The 17489-nt window shown below is 39.4% G+C and overlaps 1 protein-coding gene across 1 annotated transcript in view; it reads left to right on the top strand.

Moving 5' to 3' along the window:
• Window positions 1–17489, top strand: part of LOC126234789 (guanine nucleotide exchange protein smcr8b-like) — a 96528-nt gene that overhangs the window by 73730 nt on the left and 5309 nt on the right. The window contains exons 9-11 of the mRNA XM_049943538.1: window positions 11549–11822; window positions 15362–15548; window positions 15631–15739. Coding sequence (XP_049799495.1) covers window positions 11549–11822; window positions 15362–15548; window positions 15631–15739 — 570 coding nt within the window. The remainder of the gene's footprint in view (window positions 1–11548; window positions 11823–15361; window positions 15549–15630; window positions 15740–17489) is intronic.

The raw sequence follows: 17489 nt of genomic DNA, 5'->3' as shown, positions 1-17489 counted from the left end.
GTGCATCCCAATTTAAGTTATACAATATAGCACTGAAGATGGTCACTCAGTGACAGAAAATCGATTTTGCAATAAAATGATGCTAGAAAATGGCGTGCTATGTGGAGGAATCGGAATATTTCCAATGTCTTCCTCTGTTTCATTTCAAAAGAGGGGTGACAGCAGCGGAGGCAGCCAGAAACATTTGCAACAGGATAATGCCATTGGTCAGAATATAGCAAGAAAAATGTTTTCTTGTATTAAGGAGGATCGTTTAGACATTACTGACCCTCCATGTTCAAGAAGACCTTTGGGATTTGATGAAGTTTGTTTAAACACATTAATCCACAATGAGCCGTATCATTGTGCTCAAGAACTGACAAATGTGATTAACTATGATCAGTCACCCATTGCACAACATTTGCATGCAACGGGGTTCAAAAATGAGCTGTGTGGCCACTGCATGCTTGCTCTAAGCCAAAATCACAAAAATCAGTGGGTGACCGTTTGTGCATCTCTGCTTGCTGGTCATCAGTTGGCTTGTGAGCAGCACCCACCATGCCTATCCTGCATTGTTAATGGTGACAAGACATGCTGTCTATATGCTAACATAAGTAAAAGGAAGGAATGGTTGAACCCAAACAAAGCAGCAAGATCTTGTACAGAGACATGCGCGCATCCACAAAAGATAAAGTTATGTGTGTGGTGGAACAGCGATAGTGTGGTGTACTAAGAATTGCTACATGAGATGTAACCACAACTGCTGATATTTATTGGCAACAATTGAGACATCTTGCAGATGAAATCCAAGAACAAAGGCATGGCAACACCCATCTGCTTTCTCGTAGACTGACAAAAAACAATATACAAGAACTGAGTTGGGAAGTCATTCTGCTCCCACCTTATTCACCTGCTCTTGAATCCTCAGATTTTCACCTTTTCCACTCTCTATTGAACAGCCGTCATAGAACTTCCTTTCAGGATGAAAATGTGCTCCGAATATGGCTTATCAAGTTCTTTATCCCAAAACCACGTGATTTTTACAGTCGCAGAATCGAAAAGTTACTGAAGTGTTGACAGACTGTTTGTGAGTAGTGAAGGAGAATATATTATTGAAAACTAAAGTCTCTATTATGTGTATTTGGAGGGTTTATTAAACTTATGGAAAAATGCTACGAACTTATCCACCTACCTAACACTTTGTAAACATATTTCATCCTAGTAAAGAACTGTCAAAACACTGAACTGCTAAAATATCAGTCAAAGATATATTTTTATGTTTTGTAACTACAAAAAATTTTATACGTACCTCAACTTGATGAAAAAAATTACTGTAGATGCAATACTGCCATCACTTCCAACTAGATGTAAGTACCAATGCAAATTTAAACATGAAACAGCACAATCTACTTATAGATAGTCTTACCAATGTTGTTTTGACAGTTCACTTGATGAAGCAATTAAGCCTAAACTGCCCTATCATTTAAAATATTAAACACGTTGTCTTACTGCAGGTAGTTTTGGAGCATTTATTTTCATTATGTCTTATGATAACGTATACTATACTACAGGCCTAACAGAACGTAAAATATTTCCAGATTTTGGTTGCTGCTTGTATATTCATGCTTTGAAGTGTGAAGAAATTGTGATTTACATCCCATTTGAATTTATTTGTGACGTGCACCCCATGACTTAAGTTATCACCTTTCTCCACTTGGTGAAAATTTCGATTCCTTCCTGTTCTTTTTTCCTGACTACATCTGTACTCATCATTTTTTCCCTTTCCTGTACAATTTTTGCATAGTGTACAGGAATAACAGCTGTAAGCAAGTCACTGTATTAGCTTGAATTTCTCTGATTTTACCACTGAAGTCACTTCATTAGATTTGTGTGGGGAGGTAGAATTATGTTATTAGACTTTCTTGGAATGCACATTTCTGAATTTTAACAATAAACCTCTCAATGATACCTAGTACCTCTTGTAGCATCGTGAGCTGGAGGTGAATGAACACCACCTCGTCACTCTCCCTTTTTCTAAATGAACCTGTGGTTAAATATTCTGCTCTTCTTTGAATCATCTCAGACATCTTTATTGATTATACCTGATAGTGATCGCAGGTTGATGTGCGGTATTCAAGAACCAGTGAAATCTCTTTCACAGGTGACTCACACTTCCTTGTCATACTTCTAACAATTATTTGTCTGACTTTGCTTTCTTGGAACATATTTATATGTACACTAGCTGTTACCTGCTGCTGCACTCACGTATCAATAGTTTTGTTATAATAGATGATAGTGAGCAATATGCTATTGTACTTGCAATAACATCAGCTGCCCTCACATGTCTGCCTCTTTGAGTAAACATAGCTCATGATCTCCGCCCTGCCCTAACTGCCCCAATGCACAATGATGTGGTGCACTCAGTATTGCTGCCAAGCACTGCATGTTGAGGGGAATGGGCATGTATATATTACACAGCATGTATATTACACAGCATGTATATTACACCATGTCACGTCCCCTCTCCGCCGCGTGCTGCTGATGTCGACGCCGCGGAGCTGTTACTGCTACAGCTCGGTCGGTGGAGTCGAGACGCAATGCGCGATGATGGATGTCCTTGTCGGTTAACGAGAGACAAGATCTGAAACAGCTCTTAAGAAATCGTTCCTTGCGTAATGAGTAAAGTTTCATTGCGAGTCCGCAGTTTCCTTATTAATGCGAACTGCGCACTCTGATTGTCTCTTATGGTTTGAAGTTGAATTATTATGTGCCTGGTTAATACTTTAGTGCAGTAATTGATGAATCTTCCCTCATGCGCATTGACCGCATCACCAAAAGCGAGGAAAAAGTTCAATTGCAGATCGTATTGGTTGTTGTTTGTTCGTTGCTAAGTAAAATTGTTTGCTCTATATGATGGGAGATCCACAGATACTCTTTAACAATGTCTTAATTATCTTGCGTCATAATATTATGTATGTCCAAACCTTCCTTGTCACAACTAACAGTCCACGAATTTACTTACAAGTTAGTCACTGTTCATTAACTTTTGATGCGCAATTACCAAATATTCATAGAATGATGGAGGCGACAAGTTGAATTTCCACTTTTGATGAAGAATTTTATTGTTCCTTTTTGCTAAATACTTTATAAACATAACGCCACATGCACACACGGTTAATTAGCACTGGCAGTTCTATTAGTTTCAAGTATCGTGACAATTACTACAGCTTTAACCCTTGGCATAATTGTATCTTCTTCATGTATTCGTGTCAATGTCTCCTACTCGAGACAAAACGTGTATTATAGTCTTTTGAAACTTTGTCCAATCCTTTCTATAAGTTCACTTATATGAATGTTGAATCCAGTATTGCCTACGAAGTTCGTAACCTCTTAGTTCATCCCTATGAAATCCCCAAACCACCTTCCCTACCCTCTGGCTCCTACCCTTGTAACCGCCCCCGGTGTAAAACCTGTCCCATGCACCCTCCCACCACCACCTACTCCAGTCCTGTAACCCAGAAGGTGTACACGATCAAAGGCAGAGCCACGTGTGAAAGCACCCACGTGATCTACCAACTGACCTGCCTACACTGTGATGCATTCTATGTGGGAATGACCAGCAACAAACTGTCCATTCGCATGAATGGACACAGGCAGACAGTGTTTGTTGGTAATGAGGATCACCCTGTGGCTAAACATGCCTTGGTGCACGGCCAGCACATCTTGGCGCAGTGTTACACCGTCCGGGTTATCTGGATACTTCCCACTAACACCAACCTATCCGAACTCTGGAGATGGGAACTTGCTCTTCAATATATCCTCTCTTCCCGTTATCCACCAGGCCTCAATCTCCGCTAATTTCAAGTTGCCGCCACTCATACCTCACCTGTCATTCATCATCTTTGCCTCTGCACTTCTGCCTCGACTGACATCTCTGCCCAAACTCTTTGTCTTTAAATATGTCTGCTTGTGTCTGTATATGTGTGGATGGATATGTGTGTGTGTGCGCGAGTGTATACCCGTCCTTCTTTCCCCCTAAGGTAAGTCTTTCCGCTCCCGGGATTGGAATGACTCCTTACCCTCTCCCTTAAAACCCACATCCTTTCGTCTTTCCCTCTCCTTCCCTCTTTCCTGATGAGGCAACAGTTTGTTGCGAAAGCTTGAATTTTGTGTGTATGTTTGTGTTTGTTTGTGTGTCTGTCGACCTGCCAGCACTTTCATTTGGTAAGTCACATCATCTTTGTTTTTAGATATATTTTTCCCACGTGGAATGTTTCCCTCTATTAATATATATATATATTGGTAAGTCACATCATCTTTGTTTTTAGATATATTTTTCCCACGTGGAATGTTTCCCTCTATTAATTTATATATATATATATATATATATATATATATATATATATATATATTAATAGAGGGAAACATTCCACGTGGGAAAAATATATCTAAAAACAAAGATGATGTGACTTACCAAACGAAAGCGCTGGCACGTCGATAGACACACAAACAAACACAAACATACACACAAAATTCAAGCTTTCGCAACAAACTGTTGCCTCATCAGGAAAGAGGGAAGGAGAGGGAAAGACGAAAGGATGTGGGTTTTAAGGGAGAGGGTAAGGAGTCATTCCAATCCCGGGAGCGGAAAGACTTACCTTAGGGGGAAAAAAGGACAGGTATACACTCGCACACACACACATATCCATCCACACATTACAGACACAAGCAGACATATTTAAAGTTTGGGCAGAGATGTCAGTCGAGGCGGAAGTGAAGAGGCAAAGATGATGTTGAATGACAGGTGAGGTATGAGTGGCGGCAACTTGAAATTAGCGGAGATTGAGGCCTGGTGGGTAACGGGAAGAGAGGATATATTGAAGAGCAAGTTCCCATCTCCGGAGTTCGGATAGGTTGGTGTTGGTGGGAAGTATCCAGATAACCCGGACGGTGTAACACTGTGCCAAGATGTGCTGGCCGTGCACCAAGGCATGTTTAGCCACAGGGTGATCCTCATTACCAACAAACACTGTCTGCCTGTGTCCATTCATGCGAATGGACAGTTTGTTGCTGGTCATTCCCACATAGAATGCATCACAGTGCAGGCAGGTCAGTTGGTAGATCACGTGGGTGCTTTCACACGTGGCTCTGCCTTTGATCGTGTACACCTTCCGGGTTACAGGACTGGAGTAGGTGGCGGTGGGAGGGTGCATGGGACAGGTTTTACACCGGGGGCGGTTACAAGGGTAGGAGCCAGAGGGTAGGGAAGGTGGTTTGGGGATTTCATAGGGATGAACTATATATATATATATATATATATATATATATATATATATATATATATATATATATATATATATATATATATATATATCTGTGTGTGTGTGTGTGTGTGTGTGTGTGTGTTTTCTTTTCTTTTCTTTTCTGAAGAAGGAATTGGCTGAGAACTAAATATGTAACAGTGTTTCCATTGTGCCAGTCTGCAACTCAATGTGTCACCTTTACAGTGAGTTGCAGTATATCCTTTTCATATTATTGTTGAAATTCCAACTTGGACTTTCCATTGTTTTGTTTTGCCCAGTGGCTTTTCTTTCATCTCACAACTCTATGATGTTTTCATTTGTTACTATCCTATAAAGCATGAATGGACAACTGGCGGTCCCAGCCAGATCTGGCGTGGGATTGGTTTCTATCTAGCCTATTGAAGAAATTTGAGAACTTACTCCTAATAGTTTGTTGAGAGGGATTCCTATCTCATTGCTGTATTTTGTTTTCCTATTCTTTCTCATATTAACATTGGTACCTAAAAAATTCTTATCCATTATGGATACTATGACTGCTGAAAATGAATTAGCTGCAACAAGTTGCTTTTGTCGTAGGCATTTATTTTTTTGTGATGACATTTAAAGATGCCTGGCAACACATCTTCAGATGTGTACATTTTTGTACATGTCATGAACGTTTGTTTCTTTACTAATGCATAATCTTGTAATGGAAGTTTTTAAGATGACTAGTGAAGAACACCATACGTAAATATACAGTGTTCATGACATGTGCATAGATATAAACGCCTAAAGATGAGATGAACATAAAATTAATTACTCTGAAAAACACTTATTTTGAGGCATAATTTATTGGCCTTATGTCACAAGAAATGGGTGCCGTTCATATTGATGCATTTTCCCATTTAACGCCACATGCACAATAGTTTTGAATTTATGTGCTAGGCACTGTTGTAATTCATCCGGCTGGTAGTTCTAATTATTCCTATTGATCACATTTCCTCCCTCATCCTTGCTTGTTTTCATGTGTTATTTTCCACACCTACCTGTGTCACATGAACATTTGAACCTCAATCCAACCCATCCCCTCTCTCTCTTCCCTTATGTCAACATGTGTGTATTCCAGTACCTCATCAATTCTGTCCTTTTTCCCTGTGGTTTTGTGCATTTTTTACTTATTTGTTTGTGCATATTTTTATGTATCTTTGCATGTTTGTGAATATTTTCACGTATTTATGCATATTTTTACATATTTGTGCATATTTGATGTATCTTTACATATTTTTGCACATTTTGCATGTCTTTACATATTTTTATGCATCTTTTTCTGTTATCCAGCTGCCCTCACAACCACCTAAAGCCTTCATTTGCTCATTTCCTACATCATTTCCAGTTTCCCCAATGCCATCACTGCCACAGTGGATCCCTGCTCCATCTGTCTGCACCATTTCAGAAAATACCTCTTTCCCTGAACGAAGCTGAGCCCCCATCCTGTTCCTCAAATGCTTCCTAAGCCATTATTACTCCCCCAACAGCCTAACTGTAAAAATTCCTTTCTCTGGATCCCACCCCTCCTTTCACAGTGAACTTCACCTTTTCAGATTCTGCTAGTCCCTCTCCCTCAGAAACCTGATTCTGCAAAAACACATCTGCATGGCACAAACATACCAGAATCATCCCTACTCCCCCTGCAAGATACTGCTGCTATACACATCTCTAAAATTGAATCTGTTACACTCAAGTGCCTGTAAGACCATTTCAGGCACAGTTTCCATAAGCTATCCAACCTGCTGACATCCTGATGTCGCTATGGAGCACAACTGTTCAACATCCATCCCACCCACAGCCTTCCTCCTCGTCAACTCAGACCCTGTCTATCTGATCTCTTCAGTTTGCCACATCCCTCAAAACTTCTTACTGCCATACCCTCCAAAACTTCTTACTGCCACATCCTCCAAAACTTCCTACCAAGACTTCACTAAATACAGAGCTGAAACAATCCTAGAACAATGTTGTGAACCTTTCCACCTTTCCATCAAAATCCTCGCCCTACAGAAGTTTCAGTGTTATCCAAAAGCCTCATCCTCAGCCCTACACTGAAATTTAACCATGTTGGACTTGTAAGAGACCTGCTCTCCTTCTCCTGAGCCTTGCAGTGGAAACAAATTTTTGCCACCTTTCGTATCCAACAATGATTCAGATTTCTCACCTAGCATGGACATGGGTATGTCAAAGTTACAAGGGCTGCTAGTGGCCGCTGCGGGTCACTTTCGTAAGGGAAGCGACTGCTGAGATATGCATGTCACATGGCGCCACCCAGTAGCAACTGTTTGTCACTGAGCTTGTGGCCCAGGCTTGAAGCATAGTTCATTGCTTGCTGTACTTTGTAGTTGTTTGTATCACGCCATTGCACGGCCACATTGACTCAGTTTGTTTTCCAGTTTTGAGTGGTTACTGATTTGGAACTGTTGTATTTCTACACTTACTTCATCAAGTCCTAGACTTGTTAGTGCTTCATTCACTTTGTGAACTCAGTCTGTTGCAGACTTATAGGAATGTTTGTTCATTTCCTGTGGTTTGGTGTACCCACCAGAGCAAGTGATGATAAGCTGTCCACCTACGCCACGCAGGATAGCAAACTGGCAACAGGTAACTTTCTCACAGTGCTGTTTCGTTTAGCAAACCATGGATCCTGAGTTTGTCAAGTTGTAGCAGCAACAGCACAAATTGCTGTTACAGTTTCTTCAAAATCAACAACAGATGGCAGCTGCAGTTTCTGCACTTCCCCCTCTACCATTCACTTCTTTTGATAAAGCAAGTGGCAGTTGGGAGGTCTATTTATGATGTTTCAGATTGCACTGCAAGGCAAGTCAGACTGATGATCCTGGTCACTGTTGTGCACTGTTAGTGTCATCAAGTTGTAAATTTTATGAAGTGGTGCAAAAATTACGCCTGTTCTCAGACCACAGCAGTTTGAAGTTTTCTGACATTTGTAATTCACTGACTGAATACTATGGTCATCAGATGCCCTTCATTGCAGCTAGACTCAAGCTCAATCAGTGTGTTAAACGAAGTAAACAATCCTATGCAGTGTGGACTGCTCATTTACAAGGCTTAGCTCATAAGTCTGATTTTTGACTGTCAAAAGTGTGATGCATCTTATGCAAATTCTTTAATTCAGGACATTATAATACATCTGGCTTCAGATAGTGAGGTTAGTCCAGAGGCTTTAGAAACATCAGATTCTGCTTTGAGTGATGTGTTAAAAATTGCCAAGGCATATGAAGTGACTGCCTCAGCACAGGCACTGTTCAATGATTTTTCGATGTTGTTAGTAGTACTGGTTATCACCGTATTCTTCAATCAACTGATTACTCCCCGTCAAGATCGCCATCTGATTTACTGAGCTCTCGTGCATCTGGTAGTCCGGTGACACTGGATTCAGTAGTCAATGCTTCCTCGTCATCCATGTTGGTAGACGTCCAAAGACTAAAGTGTTTAGTTTGCCAGTGGCATCTGCGGGCCACTGAGATATGCACATCATGTGGCGTTACCTGGTGGTAACTGTTTGCCACTGAACCTGTGGCCCGAGCTTATAGCACGGTTCATTGCTTGCTGAACTTTGTAGCTATTCGTGTCATGGCATTGCACAGCCAAGCTGACTCCATTTGTTTTCCAGTCTCGAGTGGTTACTGATTTAGAACTGTTGTCTTTCTGCGCCAACTTGACTATGTCCCTGACTTTCTGGTGCTTTGTTCACTTTGTGAAGTCGGTGTATTGCAGACTTACAGGACTGTGTGAGGTTAGCTGTACCCACAAGAGCAAGTGATGGTAAACAGTCTACCTATGCCACGCAGGGTAGAAAATCTCCAATCCCTCCAACCAAAGCCAATCTAATCCCAGAATTGAACCCTGCTTCTCCCAGTTCATACCACAATCCAGCTATGATCCTCCCCCACTCCCATCTAACACACCCTGAGTATCTTCCAGGAATTCAAACAATCCTGTTGGAAGAACATCCGCAACTGAGCATTATTGCAGAGGTTGAAAATACCAGTTGTAAATTTCTTTATTTTCACATGACTGGTTTTTTATGTATTTTTTGTTGTTGTTGTTTCTTCATTTTAAATGTAAACCACTAAATTCAAATTGTGAACGGCCGGGCTTGTGACACCACATTCTTCTTTCCATCAACAGATGGCAGCACTTTTGCCACTCCGGTTTACCAATTTGCCTTCTCATTCACATCTGCTACTCCCTGTTCTGCACTCATAGGCAGCACACTGTGCCTGGTACACGCAGCTCTCAGGGGCCACAGCACAGCATAAGTGTCATGATATCATTTGTACATTTCCCTACCCAAGCAGTCATCCGTAGTACTGTCTGGTGCCACTTTCGCATTGACATAGGTTTCACAGCACCTAGCCCGACCGGCAGTTTCAAAATGTTTTTTAAAAGTTTTTAAAACTTTTTAGAAATTTTTTTGTTTTGTTTTTTATGTGTGTTGCAGTGTATGAAAATTATCTCTTGTCTTTTGCTATTTCCAGTATAACTCCAGAAGATGGGCTTATAACTGTCCAAAATCAGTCATGTGAAAATAAAGAAATTTACAACTGATGCGGTATTTTAAACCTCTGCTTCCAGGAATTCCTTACCTCCAACTTGGGCACACCATCCATCCTCAGATCCCTTCCTAAGAACACCAACCCTTCAGCAGAAGAAAGGATAGCCATACCCAGTCACAAAACAGATCCTGATGTAATCATTATACCTGTGGCAGTGTGGCAATTTCTTTGGAAAACATGGAATTCTCAGGGAATTACATTTTACCTGGAAAAATAGGGGAAGTCTCAGAGAATTTCAGGAATTTCATAAAATCTCAGAGAATACTGTGTTTTTAACTTAGCATTGAAATTTAATTTTAATTGAGTTTTAAAAATCACAAATTTTAAAATATTTAATCTTTCAAAGTGTGTTAATCTTATGAATATTATTTCATATAAATTATCTGTATTGAAAAACTACAGTTAAACTACTGCTTCTTAAGGTTGGTACACCTCAGTGAGAGGGAAGGAAAGTCATTATCTACCCGCCCCACTCATCATTAATTTATCAGGAGCTCCTTATGATACCATCTTCCTCCCCACACCTGGAATTCTCAGGGTCCTCTTTTTTTTTCCCTCCAAGTTTGAGTAGTCACCCTGTGCAGACAAATGTTTCATATTTGTCATTGTGAATCACAGTATCTAGCTGGTGGAAGGCCTCTGCCAATTGTCAGATTCACAACCTCCAAACTGTGCCATAGAGATCCCATCCTGGAAGTCCAAATAACCTCCAAACCCTTCTTAAAGCCTTAGGCACTTCACAGAACCACTTCCCTGAATCCATTTCCCTCCTCACCCCTTTGATAATGTGCACACCCACCTTTTATATTCTCCCCAGAATACTCAAAACCCAACAATACTGGATATCCCACTGGAGCTGGTTATTGTGCACCCACTAAAAGAATTTTGGCCCTCAGTGACCAGAAACTCCAACCAATTGCCCAAAATCTAACCTCCCACGTCAGAGATACCAACCACTTCCTTTACTGACTCTGCACCATCCCCACTTCTTTTACCTCCTGGATTCCTATTTGTCACCATTGGCACGACTTCCCTATACATCAACATCCTTCATGCCCATGGTTTTCCTGCTATTGAACACTACCTCTCCCAACATTATTCAGACTACAAACCCACTATTTCATTACTCATATATCTTACTAACTTTATCCTAATACACAACTAATTTTCCTTTGAAGGGAAGGTAACCAAACGTTTCCACAGCACAGCCATGGGCATCTGCTCAGCACACTCATATTCCAGCCTGTTTATCGGTCATCTACAGGAAACCTTCCTAGCCTCTCAAGACCCTAAACTCCTTGTCTTTTTATTTTTATTTTATTTTTATTTATTTATTTATTATTATTATTTTTTTTTTGCATAACTTATTTTATCTGAGCAAAGCACCCTACTTTACCACTCATCTGTATGTGTAAATTATGAAAGGAACAGAGAAACATATGAATGTGCTTCATTTCATTTTTATATTTTGTGAAGTTTCATGATGAACATAATTTTATTTTTAAATTTTTTGTTTGTTGCAGGTGCTCTTGTGTGTGTGTGTGTGTGTGTGTGTGTGTGTGTGTGTGTGTGTGTGTGTGTGCGCGCGCGCGTGTGTGTGTTTGAATAGTGTTAAAAGTACATGGATTTAGCATCTGCATTACATTTGTAGTCTATTTTTAGGTTGTTAGTGGAAATGAAGGAAGCAGCAGTTACCATTCTGCCCCAGAATCGGTCAGTGATATAGTGATTAAAAAACAGCGGAGCAGTAGTAGCAGCAATTCAGAAAGCAATGGAAGTAGTCAACCAAGTTGTGAAAGTTATGTTGATGTTTCTGAACCAGACAGCTGGGCAGAATCTGAATCACCATTGCAGCATCTGGATAGTGATCAGCAAAAATTATTCATGTTTTGTGTATGGGACAGCAGCAGAAGCCAACTACCAAATGGACTACCAGGTAAAAAGGTGAAAAATTTTTCAAAATATTTATGCTGTAAGTGTCTTTGTGCCTGCCAGTATAAAAACAGAAATATTTTGACTGGATTTCTAATTTCTACCACATGAGTTATATTAAAGAGGCATCAGGAAAAAATTGCACAGATATAACACACCCACTTGTTTATTACCTCATGGGAAGTTACTTGAATTGTATTTCAAAAACAATGTAGCCACCCTGTAGCCGATATATCCTTAATTCAATGCCTGTATCTTTTTGTTTGCACTGCTGTGCTGTAACGATGCCACAAATGACAACCAAAGGGGTCCGACTATGAAAAGAAATGGCACCCCAGACAATCACCCCTGGTTGTCAGACAATATGACAGGTGACAGTCAAGTTTCTATCTCATCGCTGTCTGGGGTGTCTCCAGACATGTCTGCACTGATGCTCAGGGCTTCTGAGCAGGACTCATCACTGCAGACAATTCTACTCTAGTCAATGAGATTCCAGGCTGCTTACATGTCTGGAGGCATCGCCAACAGTGACAGAATACCAAACTGACAGTCATGCACCATACGGCCCGACAACCAGAAGTGATGGTCTGCAGAGCCATTTCTTTTAATAGCAAGACCCCTTTCATTGTCATCTATGGAACCCTTACAGAACAGTGGTATGTCAACGATATTCTACACCCCATTTTGTTGCCCTTCGTGGCAAGCGATCCTGGGCTTACATTTCAGCAAGATGATGGCCACCTGCACATAGTGAGAGTTTCTACTGCTTGTCTTTATGCTTGCCAAACCCTACCTTGGCCAACAAGATAATCATATCTCTCCTGAGTTGAGAACATTCGGAGCATTATGGGCAGGGCTCTCCAACCAGCTTCATTTGACATGTCAGTTGGACAGAATTTCGCGTGATATCCCTAAGGAGGACATCCAACAATGCCAAGCCAAATAACTGCTTGGATAAGTGCCAGAGGAGGACGAATATGTTATTGACTTGCTCAATTTGTAGAGCTCTTTCCCTTGAATAAATCTAGCTTTTCTGAAATTGTAATTATTTGTTGCCTGTACATGTACATCACATTTGCTGGTTTTCATCCCATTCGGATAGTTCCTTCATGGTGCATTTTTCTTTTTTTTATTCTTTTTTAGAGTGTACATTAAGTACAGAATAAATCCAGTAGCCTTCTTTGTTTGTAGTGTTTGATGTATCTGTGATTATGATAAATACTGGAAAAAATGCAGCAATGAACTGTGTTCTTACAGTAAATTTTGAACTTGATGTTTAAACATGTTGCTGTCATCAAATATTTTACTACAGGAAATAGCCTCTGCCCTGTGGTGAGTAGCAGTCTATCCTATTTCATACTGTTGTATTACATCTTGTATTTTCTGTTGTTAGACTAAGAAGAGAGACTGGTATGTAGGTCAGTCATTAAGTAACAGTATCAAGGTTCAATCTCATGTTTTCACGTAGCATATAAGAGGAGGGAGGTATAATAATTTCTTTAACACTAAAGAAACACATGTCGGCATATGCTGAAATTTTGGTACATTCTCAGTCATTTTATATTCACTGCTGTATGAATGTTATTTGTAGACATGTCAGTCAGTCTTCAGTGGAACACATCCACATTGCTCCTTTGTTTTCTAATGTAATCTGTTCACCTTCCAGTGGATCACTGCCTTTTCTTTTCTCATCTCTTGGAGTCCAGCAAATAACTTATGTGGTTCTTAACCATCTTGTTGCCTGCCTACATCCATTTTATTTTCATCACTGTCGTAATTATGTTGTCTTCTCCTGGCTGTTCTCTGACCCCCCCCCCCCTCCAGTCTCTTTTATTAATTCCCACAATTCATATTTCCATTGCTTGCTGATCAATCCTCAATTTGTTAAAAGGTTTCGTGTTAAATGTCCATGTGTCTCTTCCATAAGTAAAAATTCAGTAGTAGACACTCTAATTGTAAACTTTCCTTTTCTAAACATCCAGGATCTTTGTTTTGAAACACTGTTTAATTTACCAGAATAACTGTAGGCCATTTTTACTCATCTGTTTGTTCATTTTTTTGCTGTCTGTCTTTAGTAAGGGCAAAATAATACTGATCTGAGTCACTTGAGAAATGTTTTCTGGTGTTCAAAATCGTTTTGTAAAGTTATGTTTTTATCCACTACAGAGTCCGTTTTCTGCCATTTTCCTGCTAAGTTTTACACCACAGACTTTGTTGGAGGTTTTACCAAAACACTGTCCATCTTAAACTCTTGTGCCAACATTCCAGTATGTGCTCTCCAGAAATTGTGCTTCATGTTAAATTTGACAATGAACACTCATCACTTTGTTGTGAGCACCTTTTTGTGTTGCATCCAACAGCTCGCTAAACATGTCTACTCCTCTCACTCAACCGAGCGAGGTGGCGCAGTGGTTAGCACACTGGACTCGCATTCGGGAGGACGACGGTTCAATCCCGTCTCCAGCCATCCTGATTTAAGTTTTCCGTGATTTCCCTAAATCGTTTCAGGCAAATGCCGGGATGGTTCCTTTGAAAGGGCACGGCCGATTTCCTTCCCAATCCTTCCCTAACCCGAGCTTGCGCTCCGTCTCTAATGACCTCGTTGTCGACGGGACGTTAAACACTAACCACCACCACCACCACCACCACCACCATCCTCTCACTCAGTCAAATGTAACGAACAGCACATTGCTCAGGACAGAGCATGTCGGAGATGCACTTGAACAGACATGTGACAGCAATCAAAAGCTTGATTTCCAGAATTTTCTGTGATTTCCATTTCTCCAGTTGCCCGCATCAATCTTACAAGTGTTTTGTGGGCCATTTTTATTTAGCCCCTCTTGTAGTTGTTCTATATGTCTGCTCTAAATGCAAAAACTCATCAACTGGTTCTGAACTTCCTCATTAATTTGTACAGTTTACTTTCCATTGTGTTGATTATACTTTATTGTATCCTCACTAGAGGTAGTGCGTTCAGTGTCATCAATACTTTCTTCCATTTTAGATTTAATGATCTGAAAAATTCCTCTACGACATCGAAAATAGTTTTAGTGATATGTAATCTCCTCGCCTGACCCTTTTTTCGATTTTAAGTTTCCCACTATCCAGATGAGGTCTAATGGAGTCTGCAGCAATTACACATCTAGTCTTCAGCACACTAATGCATGTTGCATTGCTTCCTTGCTTCTGCGGGTTTTAGTGCAAATTTTGTAGAAACTAAGTTAAAAGAATTCTCAAAATGTGTGAATCTCAGGCAAAATGCTAATTAATGCTCATTACTTCATTGTGTAATTTCATTCTTGTCTTGCAAGTGGTTCACTGTTTTGTATACATTTCTAAAGCCAGCTTGTTCCTTTACCTACTTTAAATCCAGTGTTTTTTTTTCTATGGGCTTAGTGATATTTTTAGTGAAAGTCTTGTAAATTTTGAAGTGGAGGTTCAAATAAATATCTATTTCATTTATAGAGCTGCAGATTTGATTTTTCTCAGTTAATTTTTATGTGTTTAATAATGATAAGTTGAGTACAAAATTATTATTGGCAGGAAAAAATTTATTGAAATTCTTCAAGAGCTTTCCCAAGGCTGCCCATCATGTACTGTACTCTATTCTTATTGGGAGGACAGTTGTCCTTGCTGGAAGTGAAGCAATGGAGAAGAAGGTGAACAAGATAATAGATGCTCTGGTAGTATTATTTCCTGTGAAATTTGAAGAGGTAGTCAGAATTCTTAGGTAATTTGTCTTCCAAACTTCTTGCATCTCCTTAATTACAACATGATTGTGTTTTCCTACAGTAAAATATTGCTGTTTATAGGTGGCATCGTGGAATACTTGTTTCATCACATATCAATTCATATCAACTGATTGGGGTCTGTGTTCCAGAACGCATTTCTGTTCATGATATGATTAGCTCCAGAGACAAGGTATGCATTAGTAATAATTAATATTGCTCATCATAAAGAAATAATATTACATATTGCATAATATTTGTAACTTCAGGTATGTGTAAACATGTCAGTGGAAGATGTTCTGCTATTAAGAGAAAATCAGACACTGAATAACCAGAAATCCTGGACTCTTGAAGTTTTGACCTTATCTAACACTTCTGTTTAACATCTCATGCTACTGTGCGAGTTTGTGGCTGTCACTATCATTATTCAGATTGTAAATAAATCTATTTTATTTTCAAATGGCTACTGTGTTATATGTATCAGTTAGAATCTAGCAATATACTTGTGTGCAGTAATTAACCTCTCATTATTTACTGTTTGTGTAGGTTTCCAATTGGTTGTTGTTAGACAATGTGCACATTATTTCACAAACTGTCCTCCTGGTAGTCACATTTTGTGCATATCTTTGCATGTTGAATTTTGCAGCCATGCCTAGACATAAATGATAACAACACGAGGGGAGGGGGGGGGGGGGGGCTCAAGCTATGATTGTGTAGTGTTGAATATTGCTATTAAGATAACTGTACAGCCTATCTTAAAGAAAAAGAAAAAAAGGAATAAGCTGCATGGGTAGTGGGTACATGTGTTTACAGAATAAGAAATCTGGGCATTTATCAGTATCATTTTAAGTTAAAATTCAAATAGAGCAAGATGTGTGAAAGTGAAACAAAAAACTAAAATAGTTGGAGAAAGCAACATAGCTTTTAAGTACACCTGTTGCAAGAAGAAAGTGTCCTGTATCTTTACCAATGCAGACTGATGCAAGAACTTGAGAAAATGGGCAACTAATCAAAAAGATATCATTAAAGAATTATGGAATGTTCAAGATGCAATACCAGCAAGGGGACATTATGGACATAGAATCTTCAATTATCTTATTACGTACAGGACTTAAAAGTCAAATATCGATTTTGTGAAGCAGTATGATGTAGCTCTCAAAAACACTAAAACTAAAAAACTGACTTTGAAGATTTCTGACAATTGTGAAGTGCAAAACATTTCAATACACTTAACAGATTTTAAACTTTTATTTGAATTCAGTATTTATTATCAAATCGAGAAGTTAATTAACAATTATTGAATCATAATTTTTATAAAAGTAGCATTTATTCATTGTTATTAATCACGTGAAAAAGCAAGTATTCATAATAACTTAAAATTTGGTGCAAAAATGAAAAATATAATTTTTTTTATTTCTAGAGATTATGAAAAAATGCCAACATGATGTTAGAAACATAAATATAATATTACTAAACATATTTTTTAGTTTAATTATTTATTGGTTGCACAGGATGTGTAATACAGGGTGCCCGGGCAAGAAGTATACAAAAACATAAGTTTATATTTCAGTACCTATTATAGTTTATAACTTTATTTGTCTGATCTTGTTCACAGGAGCTCAAACTTTTTTATGCTTGTTGGTGCATTTCAATGTAGGCACCATTCATAGCTCAACAGATATCAAAACAGTACCCCACTTCTTGCCACATGTTCATAAGTATGACATACCTTGGTGTACATCCGTTGTCTCAAATCTACCAGATCTCAAACCCTTGTTCCATAAACATGTCCTTGATAAACACGCGTGCACTGAAATAAAGCAGAGTCAAATCGAGAGACTGAGGGGTTCCAGGCAACAGGACCCCGTATGCCCACACCTTCCAGTGAAGTGCTCAGGAAACATCTTACGTTGAAACGTGGTAATATCAGCATGGTAGAGGGG

The sequence above is a fragment of the Schistocerca nitens genome, chromosome 2, assembly GCF_023898315.1.
Source record: "Schistocerca nitens isolate TAMUIC-IGC-003100 chromosome 2, iqSchNite1.1, whole genome shotgun sequence".
NCBI lineage: Eukaryota > Metazoa > Arthropoda > Insecta > Orthoptera > Acrididae > Schistocerca > Schistocerca nitens.
The sequence above is the reverse complement of the archived record's forward strand: the minus strand, read 5'-3'. Positions and strand labels throughout refer to the sequence as shown.